General features: G+C 36.4%; 1 protein-coding gene across 1 annotated transcript; it reads right to left on the minus strand.

Annotated features, from left to right (window-relative positions):
• Positions 1–243: 243 nt before the first annotated feature.
• Positions 244–996, minus strand: LOC145952471 (uncharacterized). The gene has a single exon (XM_083064843.1). The coding sequence runs from the start codon at positions 994–996 to the stop codon at positions 244–246; it is 753 nt and encodes a 250-aa protein (XP_082920969.1).
• Positions 997–18681: the final 17685 nt, after the last annotated feature.

Genomic DNA, 18681 nt, shown 5'->3' on the forward strand with positions numbered 1-18681 from the left:
AACTGCCTTTTTTCTCTCTTCCCCCATCTTTCTTTTTTGTTGGGCGACCGGTTTGGCCTCTCGGCATACAGAGGGTTTATGACATAGGAAATTGGGGTCAATGCCTGGCATGTTAGCCGGCCGCCAGGCGAATAAGTCTTTGTTTCTTCTAACAATTTGTCCGATTTCATGCCTTTCCACCTCGGACAAGTTAGAACCCAGGTAAGTTACATGTTGGTCGGTTGGCCCAATGACAATCGGGTGTCAGTCCTCGATCGGCTCGACCCTCTCGTCTTGTTCAATTCGAGGGTCGAAGTCCACAATCGCATCATGCTCTTGTGCTACTGCGTGTACACGTTTTACCCCGTGAGGTTTGGCTGTTTCGAGGCAAGGTAGCCGGAGGCTGGCGAAGTAGCATTCCCTCGCCGCTTTTTGATCGGCATGGATTGTGACAATTCGTCCTGAATCCGACGGGAATTTCATGGCTAAGTGGGGAGTCGACACAATTGCGCCCAATTTGTTGAGGGAAGGTCTGCCGAGGAGGATGTTGTATGACGTGTTGGCATGTACGACGACGTATTTGATTGAGATGTCTCGGGCTTCGGCCTCGTCGAAGCAGAAGCGGGTCGACAACTTGATGTATCCTTTTGTTTGTACACGCTCGCCAGAAAATCCGACCAAGGGCTCATTATACGGGACTAACTCGGTCTCTGGGATGCCGAGCTGTTTGAATGTGTTCCAGTAGAGAATGTCTGCCAAGCTTCCTTGATCGACCAACGTCTTTCGAACGATGCAATTGTGTATCTCGACACTGATGACCACGGGGTCGTCTTGATCTGGGTCGATACCTTGAAAATCAGCTTCGGTGAAAGTGATAGCTGGCATCTTTCGTCGAGGGCGTTCGACGGCGTGTACAGCTCGGACGGCCCTCAAGTGTTTCTTCTGCGCCGAGGATGTGGAGCCTCCACCTGCAAATCTGCCAGCAATTGTATTGATAACCCTCCGGGTCTGGGTCATCGTCTCCTCTTCTTGTCGCCCCCTCGATCGGCTGCGCTCCCTATAGGATCGCCTGTCGGATCTTTCTCGGTCTGGTTGGTCTCGGAGGGTTCGATGATCATCGTGTCGGGAAGGTTGAGGCCGATCAACAAAACGCTGAAGTTGTCCTTATTTGATCAAGTCCTCAATCTTGTCTTTTAAGGTGGCACATTCCTCGGTCGAGTGACCCCTGTTTCGGTGGTACTTGCAAGATTTAGTCGTATCGGCTCGCGGAGGGGTCGAGGCTCTCTTTGGCACTGCTAAAACTTCCGAGGCGAGTGCTTGGTCAAGTACGGCTGATCTACTAGTGTTTAGAGGAGTGTAATGGGAGTATCTTGGTCCTCGAATAGGTTTGTCTCTCGGAACGAGATCCTTCGGACGACTACGATAGGAGTTCTCAACTGGCTTCTCGATCTTGGTTGATACTTCCGCCCTGGCCTGATTGCGGAATTCCGTGAGTTCTTCCATCTGCATGTATTTATCGGCACGGCGGCGCAAGTCATCCATGTCAGACGGGGTTTTTTTTGCAGATACTGTTAGCAAATGGTCCCGGTTTCAGGGATGTAGTCAAATGATGGAGGGCGACGGCCGGATTGAGGTCTCGGATTTCAAGAGCCGCTTTGTTGAATCGACTCATGAAAGCCCGAAGGGATTCCTTCTTTTCTTGTCTTATGCTTACCAGCGCGAGGGAGGTCAAATGGTGGGGTCGGCTGGTGGCAAACTGAATGGTGAACTGGGATGCGAGGGTGTTGAAAGAGTCTATTGAGTTGGTCGGAAGACGAGTGAACCAACTCAATGCTCTTCCTTTCAGAGATGTTGGGAAGATACGACATAAGGCGGCATCGTCGATGGTGTTGAGAGTAACTTGGGTGAGAAAAATGTCGATGTGCTCGTCGGGATCGGTGGTCCCGTCATACTTATCTATTGGGAGGGACTTCCAATGGTCCAGGAGGGAGGATTGCATTATGTTAGGGGTGAAAGGGTGTTGGTGAGCTCCGGTAGGTGGGGCGTATGCCGGTCGGCCGGTGACTTGGGTAGCCGAGGCGTGGTTTCCTGGGGCAATAGTGGAGGTATGGGGAAGAGAGGTATGTCCGAGCGAGTGGAACGAACCCTGGGTATGAGTCGGCTTGGATGGTTTCCATGTGGGATCTTTGTTTTGGTTTTTCAAGGTAGCGTTCTCTTCCCTCTGGGCGGCCATCTCACGAGCATCTTTCTCTCGTTTTTGTTTCATGGCGGCCATTTCCTCCTTTAGTTGTCGTACCATGTCGGCCATGTTGGTCTCGTCAATCGTCTCGGCGGTATCTGCTTCGGATTGGTGTTCATCTTCGGATCGGTGATCTCCCGTGTGATTTCTCCGTGTCTTTGCCATGGTGTCTCTTCGAAATAGTGCTCAAACTGATTTCTTCAAAAGCTGTCGGTTCGGCCCCACAGTGGGCGCCAAAATGTACCTGTCTTGGGGCACACTCGTCTTCTTCTAGGGTGTAAGAGGGCCGAATGAGAGCTTCAGGTGGATTCTTCAGAGGGGGGAGGTACCTGTAAAAGGCACTCCGACGCTCAAGTCAGGACAAGCACAATTTTCTAGGTAATAAATGAACAGTGACATACCTCGTTACGTGTGACCTATTTATAATACCTGACATGGGCCTGAGCATGGTGGGCCTTCTCTGACATTTACCAAATTAGGTAATACGATGTTAATCGGCTGATTATGTCTTAATCATGTACTTATCCTTGCTAATCATAATTGTCATTCTAATTATTCGATGCTAACTTTTGGCCGAGCCGAGACAACACGGCCGAAATGTCCTCTCTCGGCTTCTGGCCGAGTAGATAGGGGAAGAGCACAGTTCTTAGTCCCCTGTCGGACCGAAGTGGTATTCGAGCAGTATCATCTGATAGCACATGACATGCCGGTCCACGTGGCCGATCCACGTGGCCGAGCCGAAATGTTACCTGAGCTGCGTCAATATCTGATAGGACATGACGTGCCGGTCCACGTGGCCGATCCACGTGGCCGATAGGGTCCTTCCGGTACAAAAATATATAAATAAATAGATTTAATTTAATACTTCTTGTAGAATATAGTCAGCAGGAAAGTTTGCAGGAAAACATACATGTGGCATTATCTGCCACTTAGAAAGAAACTATATATTAAAGGTTACTTGTGAGTTTATATTCAAAAAAAAAATTGTAGGAAAATAAATAAATTCCTACAACTTTTTTTTAGTAATTTTTATTTGCAAAAGAAAACCTATAATTAATATTTTATAGTAAATTCTGTAAGAATTTTCTATGAACTTAAAGTCTCAAAAATAATTGTAGCAATTTCTTGGAAATTCCATTTTGCAGGAACTTTCGCAATAATTTCCTGCAAATATTTTCTCGCATAAAAATTTGTAGGAAAATGCAATATTTCTAGTAGTGATAACGATTATCTGAACATAGCATTTTAAAGGAGGCTAATGGGAAATGAGTTGTATTTCAATTATGACAAGTCTTATTCTAGAGAAATTATTAGATTGTCTAAGTCTATGTTGATGTAGTCACTATAAAAAAAATGTGTGATTTGTGGCGACTATTTTGACAATTCCAAGTGGATAAAAATTGTTACAAATTGTATTTCCAGCGTCATTAATAACTGTCAAATCCACGATCGTCAAAAACAGTTTGTGACAGATATTTCATAAACACTGGTTTTAGGTGTCAAAAAGTTCAATCACAACTTGTAGATAAAAGTGCACACTAAACACTTCATCTGGATCCCAAATTTCAATAAAATCATCAATAGCCCTAACAGAATCAAAGTTTTCATCACAAAATACCGGTAGATGCATTTGAACGCCAAATTAACGTGATTGTTGTGCGAATCAAACTAATAATCACAACATTGGACTCCAAAATTCGTCCAAGCTCGAACGCGCAACTTCCTCAAATAAAAACTGTCGAGTCCACCTCTCTCCGTCAACAAATCTATGTAATGGTAGACACGCACACAAATTGAACACTCATTGATAACAATAATATTGAAAAATATTGAATGAAGATGATGCTCGGGCTAAGAATGTAACAGCCCGATTTTCACAAATTATTTGAGGGCCCAAAGGCCTAATAGGGGTGATTAGTAGCCCAGAACAGGACGATCTCAAATTGGAACGGGTTGTTCCAAACTACTAAAATGAGAGTGATTTTGTATCCTAGAATGGGCCGTTCTCAAATTGGAACGGGCCGTTCCAAAATACAAAAATTATCTACAAATTTTATATGGGAACAAGGCGTTCCAAATCAACAAAAATGCCTAAAACCCTAATTGAGAACAGGCCGTTCCAGATATGGTCGTTGTGGGTTAAGTGCAACCCCAGAACGGGTCGTTCTGGTTTGAGAACAGGCCGTTCTAGATGTGAATTTTACACATGCCGTCAGAGTCCAGAACGGGCCATTCTGGTGATGCCTGATGCCTATAAATAGAGCACTCTGGCACTCCCAAAATCACACTTTTCAGTTCTGACTTCTTTCTTCTACATTCTCTTCTTTTCCTTCTACACTCTCTAAAGATCGAGGGGCACTCAGAAGAGGAGACCAAGGAGATCTCTGTTTTAGTTTCAACTACTTTTATCCAGGTACGGGGGAAAAGAGGATTATTTGTATGTAGAGTTACATGAGAGAATTGGGTAGAGGAAGAGTCCCTTAAGATTATGAGTAATTTTATAATTATTTCTGTTTGAGAAATTGATGATCCCATTAAATTCTGCATGTGTTGAGGATTAGAAATATATATTTAATTCGTAAGAATGATGATCTGGGAGAGAGAACGAAATTGTAGAAAAGTGCTTTTAAGTTAGGTTTTGGAAAATTGGATTATTTCTGTTTGAGGAATTAATGATCCCATTAGATTCTGTATGTGTTGAGGATTAGAAATATGCTAATAATTTGTAAGAATGATGATCTAGGAGAGAGAACAAAATTGTAGAAAAGTGCTTGTGAGTTAGGTTTTGGAATAATTGGGGGTTTTATCGTTATGTTAAGGTTATATTAAATTGGTAATTCCATTGATTATTATATCAATTTATGAATGTTATTGTTATATTACTTGATAAGAATTGATGATCTAGATGTGAATTGCTTGAGGGGTGTGTAAACCCTTATTTTGTTAGACTTATCTGTTGTGTATGAGATATGGAATTGTGTATGTGATATGGAATTGAGCTATGAGATGAGATGTTGTATGGATATGATTATGATTGTGGTTCCTCACACTAATGACCAGGGATGAGACGAACCTTGAGTAAGTGATGCTACAAGGACGAGCGTGCCCCTAGCATGGTGTGGGATGCGTGAGGCAATTAACACGCATCACTTATGTCAGATGTGGCAGCCTTGACATAGGGTTAATTGTAAGAGATTGTGTGGATTGTAATGTGATTGTGGTTCCTCACACTAATGACCAGGGATGAGACGAACCTTGAGTAAGTGATGCTACAAGGACGAGCGTGCCCCTGGCATGTGTGGATGAGTGAGGCAATTAACCCGTATCACTTGTGTCAAATGTGGCGTGGCCTTGGCATAGTGTTAATTGTAAGATTTTTGTAGATTGTGATGGATTGATGTAATTGAGATGTGAAGATGATGAATGATGGATAAATTATGATATATATAAATGCTTGTGAATATTTCATTAAGGAGTTATGATGAGATTATGTTGTGTTTTTCCTTATGTGCTTTCCATATAGATGTTTTCTTTTCTCACCGTACAACTTGTGGATGTTTTAGGTGAGGAAGATCCAGCTATGAGTGGCATCTATAATGCCAACGATTGAATTGTGGGTATGTTCTGATATTGTGACATCGGGACAGAGGATTTCTAGGACATGAAATTTTTATATGAATTTCGAGTTGTATATATTATTTTTAAAAAACAATTTGTAAACTCTTATGTTTCATTTTTTAATTTATTTATTTTCAATCATTTTGGATATTGAAGAATATTTGTGAAGGTTTTTATGTGAACCCTTTTACCAACGTTGAAAGATTTATTCTTTAACTTATTTACATTATTACAATATATGTGTTGGAGTAGTAAGGTATCACAAAGAAGGAATAGCACGAAATAGTATCGAAGAAGAAGAAGTTTGAGACTCACTCACGAAGTCATAGCCTAGGTTTTTTATTATTATTTTGAATTAATGTTCTAAATTTTTTTATTTTTATCTTTATTTTTATTCTTTTAATAAAAATAAAAATATTTTAATTAAATTGATCACTGACATGAAGAATTGGTCATCTCGAAGAAGGAAAATGTAATCTGAAACATTATAGTGGTTTCTAACTGTTGAAAAATTTAATTATTTGTGACGGTTAAAGTAACCCTTAAAATTATAACGTTTTTTGGTGATTTATTAAAACTGCAAAAACAAATGTCAATAATTACCGGATTTTTTTGTAGTGAGTACTTACCTAATATTTCCTAAGATATAATTACTTAATTTACATTGGTTAAAAAAAGTTAGTTAATTTAATTAATAATATTAAATATGTCTTTATTTTTTTTATAAAATTATTCTTAATATTAATGAAACACTTACTTTACCAATTATTTATTAAGCGGATAAAATAACTTTAGTTAAAGATATTCTCGGTAAGAAAATAATTATTTTAAGAAACATTTTATATTGGTACTTATTAAAAAACACCAATGTTTTTTATTTAGGTCTTATGAAAAAATTAGAGGAAGTATATAATTAGATTTATAATTATTTAAATATATTTTTAATCTCTCAAACTTAAAATTTGTGTTTTTAGTCATTGTTATTTTGAAAAGCTTTGGTTTAGTCCTCATACTTAAATTTTGTTAGAAAATTTGTCAAATATTATTATATAAAATCTACTTATTAATAGCTTTGTTAATGAAAACATCACATTAAACCAGTTAAAATTGTATAATTGTGTCAATCTATCACTTTTAGATATATTATTGGCGACTTGAAAAAGTAAAAAAAACTTAAAAAAATTACAGAGTTTAAAAACCAAAATTTTAATTTTGATGAACCAAAAATAAATTTATCTTAAATTTGAGGGTTTAAAATTATATTTAACTAAAAAATAATAATTGACATGTACAAATAGATTGGGATCACATGAGTTAGACCCATAGTTTAAAAAATTTACTCAGATCGACGGGTTAGACTGGAACCAGTAGTTTGGCTGATTTGAGCCTCTTATAAGATTGACATGCACTTGACTTAATGCAACTTGGTGACTCGTCCAAGGTTTTGTAAAACCACCAACCTGTTGGATTGCACAACCTAAAGCGGGTCATGCATTTATTTTGTATGCCCCAAACAATGTTATTTTGTAATTAAAAAAAAATAGATTACTAAATACTGATGTGCACATTGGATTGAACCCCAACTTGCCCCAATTCTAAATAGAACTTGCATCTTAGAGACCTTCATGCAAAGTAGAGCACAATCATGAACTTGATGCCATGTTGCATTGCCGTAAATCACACCTCTCATTTTGGGTACAGCTGTAGATTGCACCTCCCATCTTCGATACCGTTGCATATCATGACTCCCATTTTGTGCTACACCTTGACACCAAATTTGCATATCAACAACGTCTCTGCATCTTGACAACATTCCTACATCTTGACGTTGTTGCGACAACTTGAGTTCATGTTCACGTCACACTTTGCATTTTTTGTTGTTGTCGACGTCTTGCATCTGCGTTCAAGTTTTGTTGCAGCATCTCATCTCCATGTTGATGTTCACATTCACATAGCATTTTTGCATTTCCTTTGTGTTTTGTTAATAGTTCACATTTCTTCTTATTTAGGTTAACAAGAAAATTACTTAATTTTAACAATTTGGTTGCTCTTGGTAGTTGCTATGTAATTTGATATGCTAGATGCTTTGTTAGTAATATATTAGTTTCTTTTTTGATTTATGATTTGGTTGCTTTTAAATTATGCCAATTGCTCTTTGGCTCTACAATTTGGTTATTTTAACATTATGTTAACTATTCTTTGGTTGCTCACTATTACATTGGTGGATCTAAATTTACAATTTTTGTTTTTTATTGCTTGTTGTTGAATGATGATTTTGATATTAGGTATGGCAATTGATTAAACACCATCATCATAAGAGGGTTCTATTTGCTTAAAACTCATGAATGACACATTATGAAATTATGTTAAAATGTGTTTGTAACTTTTTTGGGGCTTCTTTAAGGCAAGATGTGATTTTTTTTTGAATTTTATAGGTATGAAATATGTATGACATGAAACTTTTTTGAAATTTTTTAACAAAAACTAGGTCATGTAGTATAATAGGTGACCCATTGGTTCAACCTTTACTCACCGATTCAGTACCCTTACTATTTTGATGATTGGTTTGATTTTTAAAACATTGGTTAGGTCATAATAATTTGTTTGTCTTCGGGAATCTCCCTTTAGTACTTTTATATTGTACATGCAAATTGCTTTCTTGTTTTTCTCGTTAGTGAAGGAAATGTAAAGGGTTGTTTGGTTTTAAAAGAATGTTTTCTATTTTTTATGTCATGAAAATAATTTTTTTTTTTTGAAATTTAGAAAATATATTCCTCTACAATCACAATTTCAATTTCAATCCCATCTCTCATGGGTTGGTCGTCTTCCCCGTTAGAAACTTCCTTATTTTGGTTCAAAGGGCCACATGAAAGATATATTGCAATTAATTTTATTATTGAAATGTTATCTTTGAAGATATAGAAAGGATTACTGAGAGTCTCAATTAAAGCATAAATTTGATCTATTTATTATAAGAGTTAATCACCTATACACTGCTAGTTAAAGTTTTTTTACATTGGCAACCAATTATATCTTTTAATTGTGCCATGTCACTGTTAAAAATAAATGTGTTTATAGTGACATGACATAATTAAAAGATATAATGTTGAGATTGGGGGAGCCTGAGCTGGATGAAATCACCTCTGAAGTTTGAAGAGTTTTGATGATAACAAATATGTGCCAAGGACAACAACAACTTAGAAGTCAAAAACAAAGTCAAAAGAAAGTGCTATGTAATAGGAAATAGTTTATAAAATTATTTTGATTGAGTTTATCTTTTGTGTGTGTTGTGTGCATAAGCTAAATCTATATCTAATCTGATTAGGGAGTGTATGATGATGAGTTTAAAGGTTAAGAAGTTATTTTGAGACTTAAAACAAAGGTTTGAAAACTAACTCAAAATAATCGATTATCATTAAATATAATCGATTATTCCAGCAACAGGAAAAATGGGATGCCTTGCTGCAATAATCGATTATTTGTGAAATAATCGATTATCCCAAAAATGACTCTCTGGAATAATCGATTATCCAACAAAATAATCGATTAAATTGTTCTTGGTTGATTTCCAGAAATCATGAAGAACAAAATAATCGATTATTCTTTAAAATAATCGATTATCTGGTTCTAAAACTTTTATAAATAGTTTGAACTTTTTGAAACTTGAGAATAGAGTTAGAATTGAGAATCAAAATTAGAAAAGCGTTTTTGTGAAGTCTTTGTGACAATCTTGGAGAGTTTTCTTTGTGAATCCAAGAAGAAAAACATTTGTGAAAAACTTTGAAAGGATCATCATCATCTTCACATTCTTGAAAGGGAAGAGATTAAGATTTACTTCTGAATTCCAGGTGAATTCGTTCCTTAATTCTTTGTGAATACTTGTAAATCTTGAGAGGGTTTCTCAAGTGGTAAGGAATTCTTGTAGTGGGTTTCTACAAGGGGTGCTTTCTTGAGGTCAAGAAAGCGGTTATCTTGAATGTAGGAGTATATGCATGTGTGGTATGCTTGTAAACCTTCTTCATTAAGATAGTGAAACAAATCTTGATCAGGTTGTGATTGAGGACTGGATGTAGGTCACATGTGGAGTGGCTAAACCAGGATAAAAGACTTGTGCAATCTTCTCTTACCCTTATCTTTTACTTTGTGTAATACCTTGATTGTGCATTAAAGAAGATTGTTCTTGATTAACATGTGTGCATGATTAATGTTGGTTTAAACTGAATTAAAGCATTACATATTGGTGTTAACTTTGAACCTCATTATTGGGTAATCAAGAAAACATATAGGTTTCATTCTTCTATAACAAGTCTTTAAGAAACTTCATTGAAAATTCATTTTTAGAAAAGTTTAATTGAAATAAAGATCCTAAATACTCTGAAAATTTTTAAACTGTCATAGAATCCAATTCACCCCCCTCTTGGATTGTGCCATTCTTTTCTAACAATTGGTATCTAGAGCAAGGTTCTTGAGAGTTATTCAAGATTTCAAAAATGGCCAATAACAACCTACCCTATGGTGAGGGTGTGTCTATTCGTAGACCTCCTGTTTTCAATGGTGAAAACTATGTCTACTGGAAAATTAGGATGAGAATTTTCATTGAAGCAATTGACATTGCTGTATGGGATGCAATAGAAAATGGACCCTATATCCCTATGACAAAAGATGATGATGAGAAAAGAAAAAAACATTGGAGTGAGTGGAGTGATGATGAAAAGAAAAGAGCCCAATATGACTATAGAGCCAAAAGCATTATTACATCTGCATTGTCTATTGATGAGTTTTTTAGAATATCACAATGCAAATCTGCTAAAGAAATGTGGGATACTTTGCAAGTCACTCATGAAGGAACAAGTGATGTAAAGAGATCTAGAAAGCACACTCTCATAAAAGAAAATGAGTTGTTTAGAATGAACAATGGTGAATCTATTTCTGACTTTCAAAAGAGATTTACACACTTGATAAATCACCTTGTTGACCTTGGCAGGAAATTTGAAAAAGAAGAGTTGAATTTGAAAGTGCTGCAATGCTTGGACAGATCATGGCCAGCAAAGGTGACAGCGATAGAAGAATCAAAGGATTTAACCTCCTTGACACTTGCTACTCTCTTTGGGAAGCTAAGAGAGCATTAGCAAAAGCTGCACATATTTGAAGAAAATGAACAACAGGACAAGAAGGGCAAAGGAGTGTCATTAAAGGCCTTGAAATCTGCCAAAGGCAAAGAGGTGTGTGAAGAGTCAAGCTTCGATGATTCCGAAACTGAGAACTTCAACTTACTGGTGAAGAAGTTCAGAAAATTCTTAAGGAAAAAAAGGAATTCCCCCTACAAGTTCAATAGAAAGACCAATAAGAAAGAGGAAGCAAGCACATCCTCCTTCAACTGCTTTGAGTGTGGAAAACCGGGACATATGAAAGCTGAGTGTCCAAACCTCTTGAAGAAGCAACAAGAGGAGAATAAAATGAAGAAAAATGGCAAAGGGAAGAGAGCCTACATTGCTTGGGAAGATAATGACTCAAACACAACAAGTGATGAATCTGAATTTGAAGAGAACAACTTGTGTTTGATGGCTGGAGCTGACCAAGACACAATTGTAAGTGATTCTGACCTTGAATCTAATCCGGACTATGATCAACTCCAAGAAGCTTTTATACAAATTCATAAAGAGGCTGTGAAATTAGGTGCCTTGAATTCAAAGCTTAAAAACAAACTGAAATGGTATGAAAATGCTTTAATTAAAGCTGAACAAGAGCTTGAGGATTTGAAACATGAGCATGAAAATCTTCAAACTATTTTCAACTTTAGTGAAGCTCATTGTGAAACCTCCTCCTCCTCAAAAGATGTTTGTGAAAATTGCAAGACCTTTGAAAAAGAAAATGCTGATTTAAAATCCACTCTTGCAAAGTTCACAAATGGAAATGCAAATTTAAATATTCTTTTGGGAAAACAAAGAAACACTTTTGATAGGAGTGGACTTGGTTTTAATCAAAGCATGAGCATGCCATTCAAGTCAAAGAAAGGAGTTTTTAAGAAAAATCAAGATTTCAAAAAATTTAAAAGAAATTTCTCTAGACAAACAACTTGCTATTATTGTTGTAAAAGAGGTCACACAATAAGGAACTGCTACTCTAGGAAATATGGAGTTCTAAATGGAGAAATGGTTTGGATTGAAAAGAGCCAAAGGCTGAGAGCTAACCTACAAGGACCCTTCACATGGATACCTAATTTGTTTCTCTGAATCTTTGTTGTAGGAATGCTTGAGGGCCAAGAACTTACTATGGTATCTTGATAGTGGCTGCTCAAGGCATATGACTAGAGATCCTTCAAAATTCTCAAGTCTGAAATTGAAGAATGAAGGGTATGTTACCTATGGTGACAACAACAAAGGGAGAATTCTTGGTCATGGTAATATTGGTAACTCCTCCTCTCAAACATTGATTGAAAATGTATTACTTGTTGATGGGTTGAAACATAATTTGTTGAGCATAAGTCAACTTAGTGATAGAGGTTTTAAAATTGAATTTGATAATACATGTTGCTTGATATGTGATAAAAAGACTAAAGAAATCAGATTCATTGGAAAAAGAATTGACAACATATATATGCTTGACTTAGAACACTCAATAGCAATTTCCAACACTAAGTGCTTAATAACCCAAGAAGACAATATATGGCTTTGGCATAGGAGAGCTACACATATTCATATGGATCACTTAAATAAACTGAGTAGGAAAGAATTAGTGGTAGGATTACCTAAACTCAAGTTTAGTAAGTACAAACTATGTGATGCTTGTCAAAAGGGCAAGCAAGTGAAGGCTAGCTTTAAAAGCAAAAATCAGATTTCCACAACTAGACCTTTGCAATTAATTCACATGGATTTGTTTGCTCTTTCAAGAACCATGAGCTTAGGTGGAAACTACTATGGTTTAATGATTGTAGATGACTACTCAAGATTCACATGGGTTATGTTTGTTGCAAATAAAAATGATGCTTTTAATGCCTTTACAAAATTTTCCAAGCTTGTTCAAAATGAAAAGAATTCAAACATTACCTCTATAAGAAGTGACCATGGAGGTGAATTTCAAAACATTATGTTTCAAAAATTCTGTGAGGAACATGGTATAAACCATAATTTCTCAGCACCTAGGACACCTCAACAAAATGGGGTTGTTGAGAGGAAAAATAGGTCTCTATAAGAACTAGCTAGGACAATGTTGAATGAGACAAAATTGCCAAAATATTTTTGGGCTGATGCTATTAACACAGCTTGTCATGTGTTAAATAAAGTTCTGATCCGGCCTATATTAAAGAAAACACCCTATGAAATTTACAATGGAAGGAAGCCTAACATTTCATATTTTAGAGTGTTTGGGTGTAAGTGCTTTGTGCTGAACAATGAGAAAGAGCAACTTGGAAAATTTGATGCAAAGGCTGATGAGGCAATCTTTCTAGGATACTCAACAAATAGCAAAGCCTATAGAATCTATAACAAGAGAACTCTAGTTGTTGAAGAATCTGTCCATGTTGTATTTGATGAGTCTAACAATTAAGAGACAAGGCAAACTGAAATTGAAGACTTGACTGATTTGCTTGATCAACCTCTATTTGAGAGTGAAACCAATAATAAGCCTAAAGAGAGTGAATCACATGAAAACACAAAGGAAATAAGTGAACAATTGCCTAAGGAATGGAAAACTTCTAGGGACTTATCAATGGATAACATAATTGGAAATATTGGTAAGGGAGTTTCAACTAGGAGTGCCATTAAGAATATTTGCAATACTATGGCTTTTGTGTCACAAGTTGAACCTAAGAGCATTGATGAAGCACTAAAATATGAACATTGGTTAATGGCCATGCAAGAGGAACTAAATCAGTTTGAAAGAAATGAAGTATGGGATTTAGTGCCATTACCAACTGATTATCCAATTATAGGAACCAAGTGGGTTTTTAGAAATAAGCTTTATGAATCTGGGATAATTATTAGAAATAAGGCAAGGCTAGTGGCTAAGGGGTATAATCAAGAAGAGGAAATTGACTATGATGAGACTTTTGCCCCTGTAGCAAGGATAGAAGCCATTAGATTACTTCTTGCTTATTCCTCTATAATAAATTTCAAGCTTTATCAAATGGATGTGAAAAGTGCTTTTCTCAATGGGTTGATATAAGAGGAAGTGTATGTGGAGCAACCACCAGGCTTTGTGGATTTTAAAAATCCTAATCATGTGTACAAACTTAAAAAGACACTCTATGGCTTGAAGCAAGCTCCAAGATCATGGTATGACAGGTTGAGCAAATTTTTGATTGAAAATGACTATGTGAGAAGGAAAGTGGATAATACATTGTTTGTCAAGAAGTTTAAAAATGATACAATGTATGTTCAAATCTATGTGGATGATATTGTATTTGGATCTACCAATGCCTCTCTATGTAAAGAATTTGCTAAAACCATGCAAGGAGAATTTGAAATGTCAATGATGGGGAGCTTACATTCTTTTTTGGGTTGCAAATCAAACAAATGAGTGATGGGATTTTCATAAGTCAAAGCAAATATTGCAATGAACTTTTGAAAAAGTTTGGTATGGAAGGGTGTAAGGAGGCTGGCACACCAATATCAAACAATTGCAATCTTGACTTAGATGAGAAAGGCATAGCTGTTGATAACTCAATATAGAGGTATCATTGGATCACTCTTATACTTGACAGCTAGTAGGCTTGATATAATGTTTGCTGTGTGCTTGTGTGCAAGATTTCAGGCTAATCCAAAAGAATCTCACATGAAAAGTGTAAAGAGAATTCTTAAATATTTGAAAGGTACAACCAATGTAGGTTTGTGGTATCCAAAGGGAGTCTCAATAAGTCTGATAGGCTACTTAAATTCAGACTATGCTGGGTGTAGACTAGATAGAAAAAGCACAAGTGGAACTTGTCACCTACTAGGTAGTGAACTTGTCTCATGGCATAGCAAAAATTAAGCTTGTGTTGCTTTGAGTACAGCTGAGGCTGAGTATATAGTTGCTGGGAGTTGTTGTGCTCAAATTCTTTGGATGAAGCAACAACTAAGAGATTATATTATGGAACTGAGTTAAATAAAATACCTCTAAGATGTGACAATACAAGTGCAATAAATTTGACCAAAAACCCAATTTTGCACTCTAGGACAAAACATATAGAGATAAGACACCACTTTTTGAGAGATCATGTTCAAAGGAATGATTGTGTTGTAGAGTTTGTAGAGACTAGTAAGCAATTAGCTGACATATTTACAAAACCTCTACCAAGGGAAAGATTTAACCAATTAAGAATTGAACTAGGCATAATCAATGAATCATGCTTGAATTGATTATGATTTGAGAGTGTTTGTATGATTGTTTGGAGCAATTATGATACATTGATGAATAAAAGAGAGTATTCAAGGAACAAATTAGACTTAGTAATTTGAAAGGTTAAAATTATGAGAAGCAGAACTTCTCTGGAATAATCGATTATCTTAAAATATAATCGATTATTTCAAGTAAACCCATAATAATAATCGATTATTTGGGTAATAATCGATTATCTGGGAGATGAAGAATTCCAAGAGCCTCTGTAATAATCGATTATTTGGGCAATAATCGATTATCTGGTATGAAGAATCTCAAGAGTCTCTAGAATAATCGATTATCTAGGGTAATAATCGATTATCTGGGAAGAGGAATCTGAAAGGTCTCTGGAATAATCGATTATCTTGAAAATAATCGATTATCTGGGCGAAGTTAGGAAAAACCACCCTCTGGAATAACCGATTATTCTAAAAATAATCGATTATTCATAGTAGATAGTGTTTTTAAAGGGTTTTACTGATATAAATAATCGATTATTTGTATAAATAATCGATTATCTGGGCGTCTTTAGACATTCCTGAAGCATTTTGAACGGTTTATATGCACGCCAAACCCTTAACTTCCCATAACTCTTCAGTTGAGAAACCTCTCCCACTTAGAACATGCTAGGGCATAAGAACCCCCAAAACCTCTCCTTTTCTCCACATTCTCACATTCTCTCAAACCTTCAAACCCTAACCTCCTCATCTCTCTCATTCTCTTCTTCTCCACCAAGACCCATTCATGGCTTCTTCCTCAAAGAGACCCAAGAAGCTTGAAGTGAGGGGGAGCAAGCGCCCTCTTCCCTCAGGGCAACTGATTTCCAAGTGGTTCACGGATGAGAAGACCCAAGAGTATTATTTCGAGTGGTATGCGGGTCGAAGAATCATCCCTCCCAAGACCCTTAAGTTGGAGTGGTTCAAGAATGAAGGCTTTAGCTTTCCAACTCTTCTAGAGCACCAAGAACTTGGAAAGTTTTTGGAAATGGAGGGACCCTACTACCCTGAGTTGATTAGGCTGTTTTTTTGCTTTGCAACAAGAAATGAAGGCATTATGCTATCAGTGGTGAAGGAGAAGCTAATTAAGCTTGATGGGCCAACTTTGAAGGCGGTTGCCGGGCTGAGTGGCACGGGACGTGAAAAACCCCAACCATTCAACTTTGGTGATTTTGAGGAGCTGACGACCTTCAGAGATTGTCAGAGGAATCCTGAGACCACCAACTACACAAGTTTCTGGCGGGAGGTATGAAGAAAAATTCCCGTTTGATTTCTTTTATAATTGCTTAGATGTTAAAACCCCGTTTGCATAACCATGCCCAAATTTCAAGGGATGACATTTTATTAATGCATGTGATTAAGAAGAAAATCAAGATTGATTAGGTATCAGTTGTAAATGATTGTATGTGGAAGGCAAGATGGAAAGAGGATGGACCGATTCCGTATGCTCTATTGCTGTCAAAATTTTTTGAGATTGCAAGGGTAGACTTGACAGGGGAAAAGAAAATAATTCTCCATGCTTCTAACAAAATTGAGAAATCTTCCTTGCATCACATGGGGATGCTCAAATAGGAAGACAAGTGGGTATTCAAGGGAGATGTACCTCCAACCCCTGAACCGGCGACAGATGAAGATGGCGTTCCATCACATGATGAAGATCAGCCACCATAGGTTGAAGCTGAACCTGATCGGGAGCAAGAAGCGGAGCCTAAGCTATTCTCTCCATTCAAGCAAATTATGATTAATAAGCTTGATGTTGTGATGGAGATGTCTAGAAGGCATGAGTCAATTTATTCGGGTATTCTTGATAGGTTTGATACCCTTGATCATGAAATTAATCGACTCAAGACTCACCTTGGGATGCCTGAAGACTCAGATTGATGCTCTGTTTTTACTGTTCTGTTTTAATTAGGAAGTTTAAATTATGTTTTTGGATTTTCATTTCAATTTGGTTGTAATATTTTTAATTCCGGAACAATTTGAATGCTTTAATCTGTTGAACAATTTAAATTCTGATGGTATTTGAAGTTCGAATTGTTGTTATACTGGTTTGAATGGTGTGACAAATTTTTGATTTGGTTGATTGATGCTATTATGCTCTGTTTTTGAGCATGATGATGTTTCTTGAGCATTGATATTTTGATATTTGATATTTGGTGAGCTAAATTGATAATGTTTTTAGATTGTCAAATTCTGAATTGTGGTTTGAAATTTTTTATGTTGGCTAACCAATTCATGCTTGAGTTGCTGATCTAATAATTCTGACTTGGATATTATAGTTCAAAGTTCACAAAGTTTGTTTGTTGACCAATACCTATGATATGTTAAACTAGTTTTGGTATTGTTCTGAGCATATAAGGTGTGTGCATATGGCTTATATTGTGTGTTGTGAACAAACATAGCTTGATTTGTTTTTGATGATGCCCAAAGGGGGAGAAAGGTTGTGTGTGTGTGTGCTTGGTTGTGTGTGTGTGTGCTTTGCAGGTTTTGTGTTTTGCAGATGTTAAATGTGTTAAAGCCTAGCTTGGTTTGTCATCATCAAAAAAGGGGGAGATTGTTGAGATTGGGGGAGCCTGAGCTTGATGAGATCACCTCTGAAGTTTGAAGAGTTTTGATGATAACAAATATGTGCCAAGGACAACAACAACTTATAAGTCAAAAACAAAGTCAAAAGAAAGTGCTATGTAATAGGAAATAGTTTATAAAATTGTTTTGATTGAGTTTATCTTTTGTGTGTACTGTGTGCATAAGCTAAATCTATATCTAATCTGATTATGGAGTGTATGATGATGAGTTTAAAGGTTAAGAAGTTATTTTGAGACTTAAAACAAATTTTTGAAAACTAACTCAAAATAATCGATTATCATTAAATATAATCGATTATTCCAGCAACAGGCAAAATGGGATGCCTTGCTGCAATAATCGATTATTTGTGAAATAATTGATTATCCCAGAAATGACTCTCTGGAATAATCGATTATCCAGCAAAATAATCGATTAAATTGTTCTTGGTTGATTTCCAGAAATCATGAAGAACAAAATAATCAATTATTCTTTAAAATAATCGATTATCTGGTTCTGAAACTTTTATAAATAGTTTGAACTTTTTGAAACTTCAGAACAGAGTTAGAACTGAGAATCAAAATTAGAAAAGCGTTTTTGTGAAGTCTTTGTGACAATCTTGGAGAGTTTTCTTTGTGAATCCAAGAAGAAAAACGTTTGTGAAAACCTTTGAAAGGATCATCATCATCATCACATTCTTGAAAGGGAAGAGATTAAGATTTGCTTCTGAATTCTAGGTGAATTTGTTCCTTAATTCTTTGTGAATACTTGTAAATCTTGAGAGGGTTTCTCAAGTGGTAAGGAATTCTTGTAGTGGGTTTCTACAAGGGGTGCTTTCTTGAGGTCAAGAAGGTGGTTATCTTGAATGTAGGAGTATATGCATGTGTGGTACGCTTGTAAACCTTCTTCATTAAGATAGTGGAACAAATC

This window comes from Cajanus cajan, chromosome 1, assembly GCF_000230855.2.
Source record: "Cajanus cajan strain Asha chromosome 1, NIPB_CcT2T_4, whole genome shotgun sequence".
NCBI classification, from domain to species: domain Eukaryota; kingdom Viridiplantae; phylum Streptophyta; class Magnoliopsida; order Fabales; family Fabaceae; genus Cajanus; species Cajanus cajan.

Excerpts from the sequence above, each read along its gene's own strand:
- LOC145952471 (XM_083064843.1), bottom strand. The coding sequence starts at position 996 with ATGACCCAGACCCGGAGGGTTATCAATACAATTGCTGGCAGATTTGCA.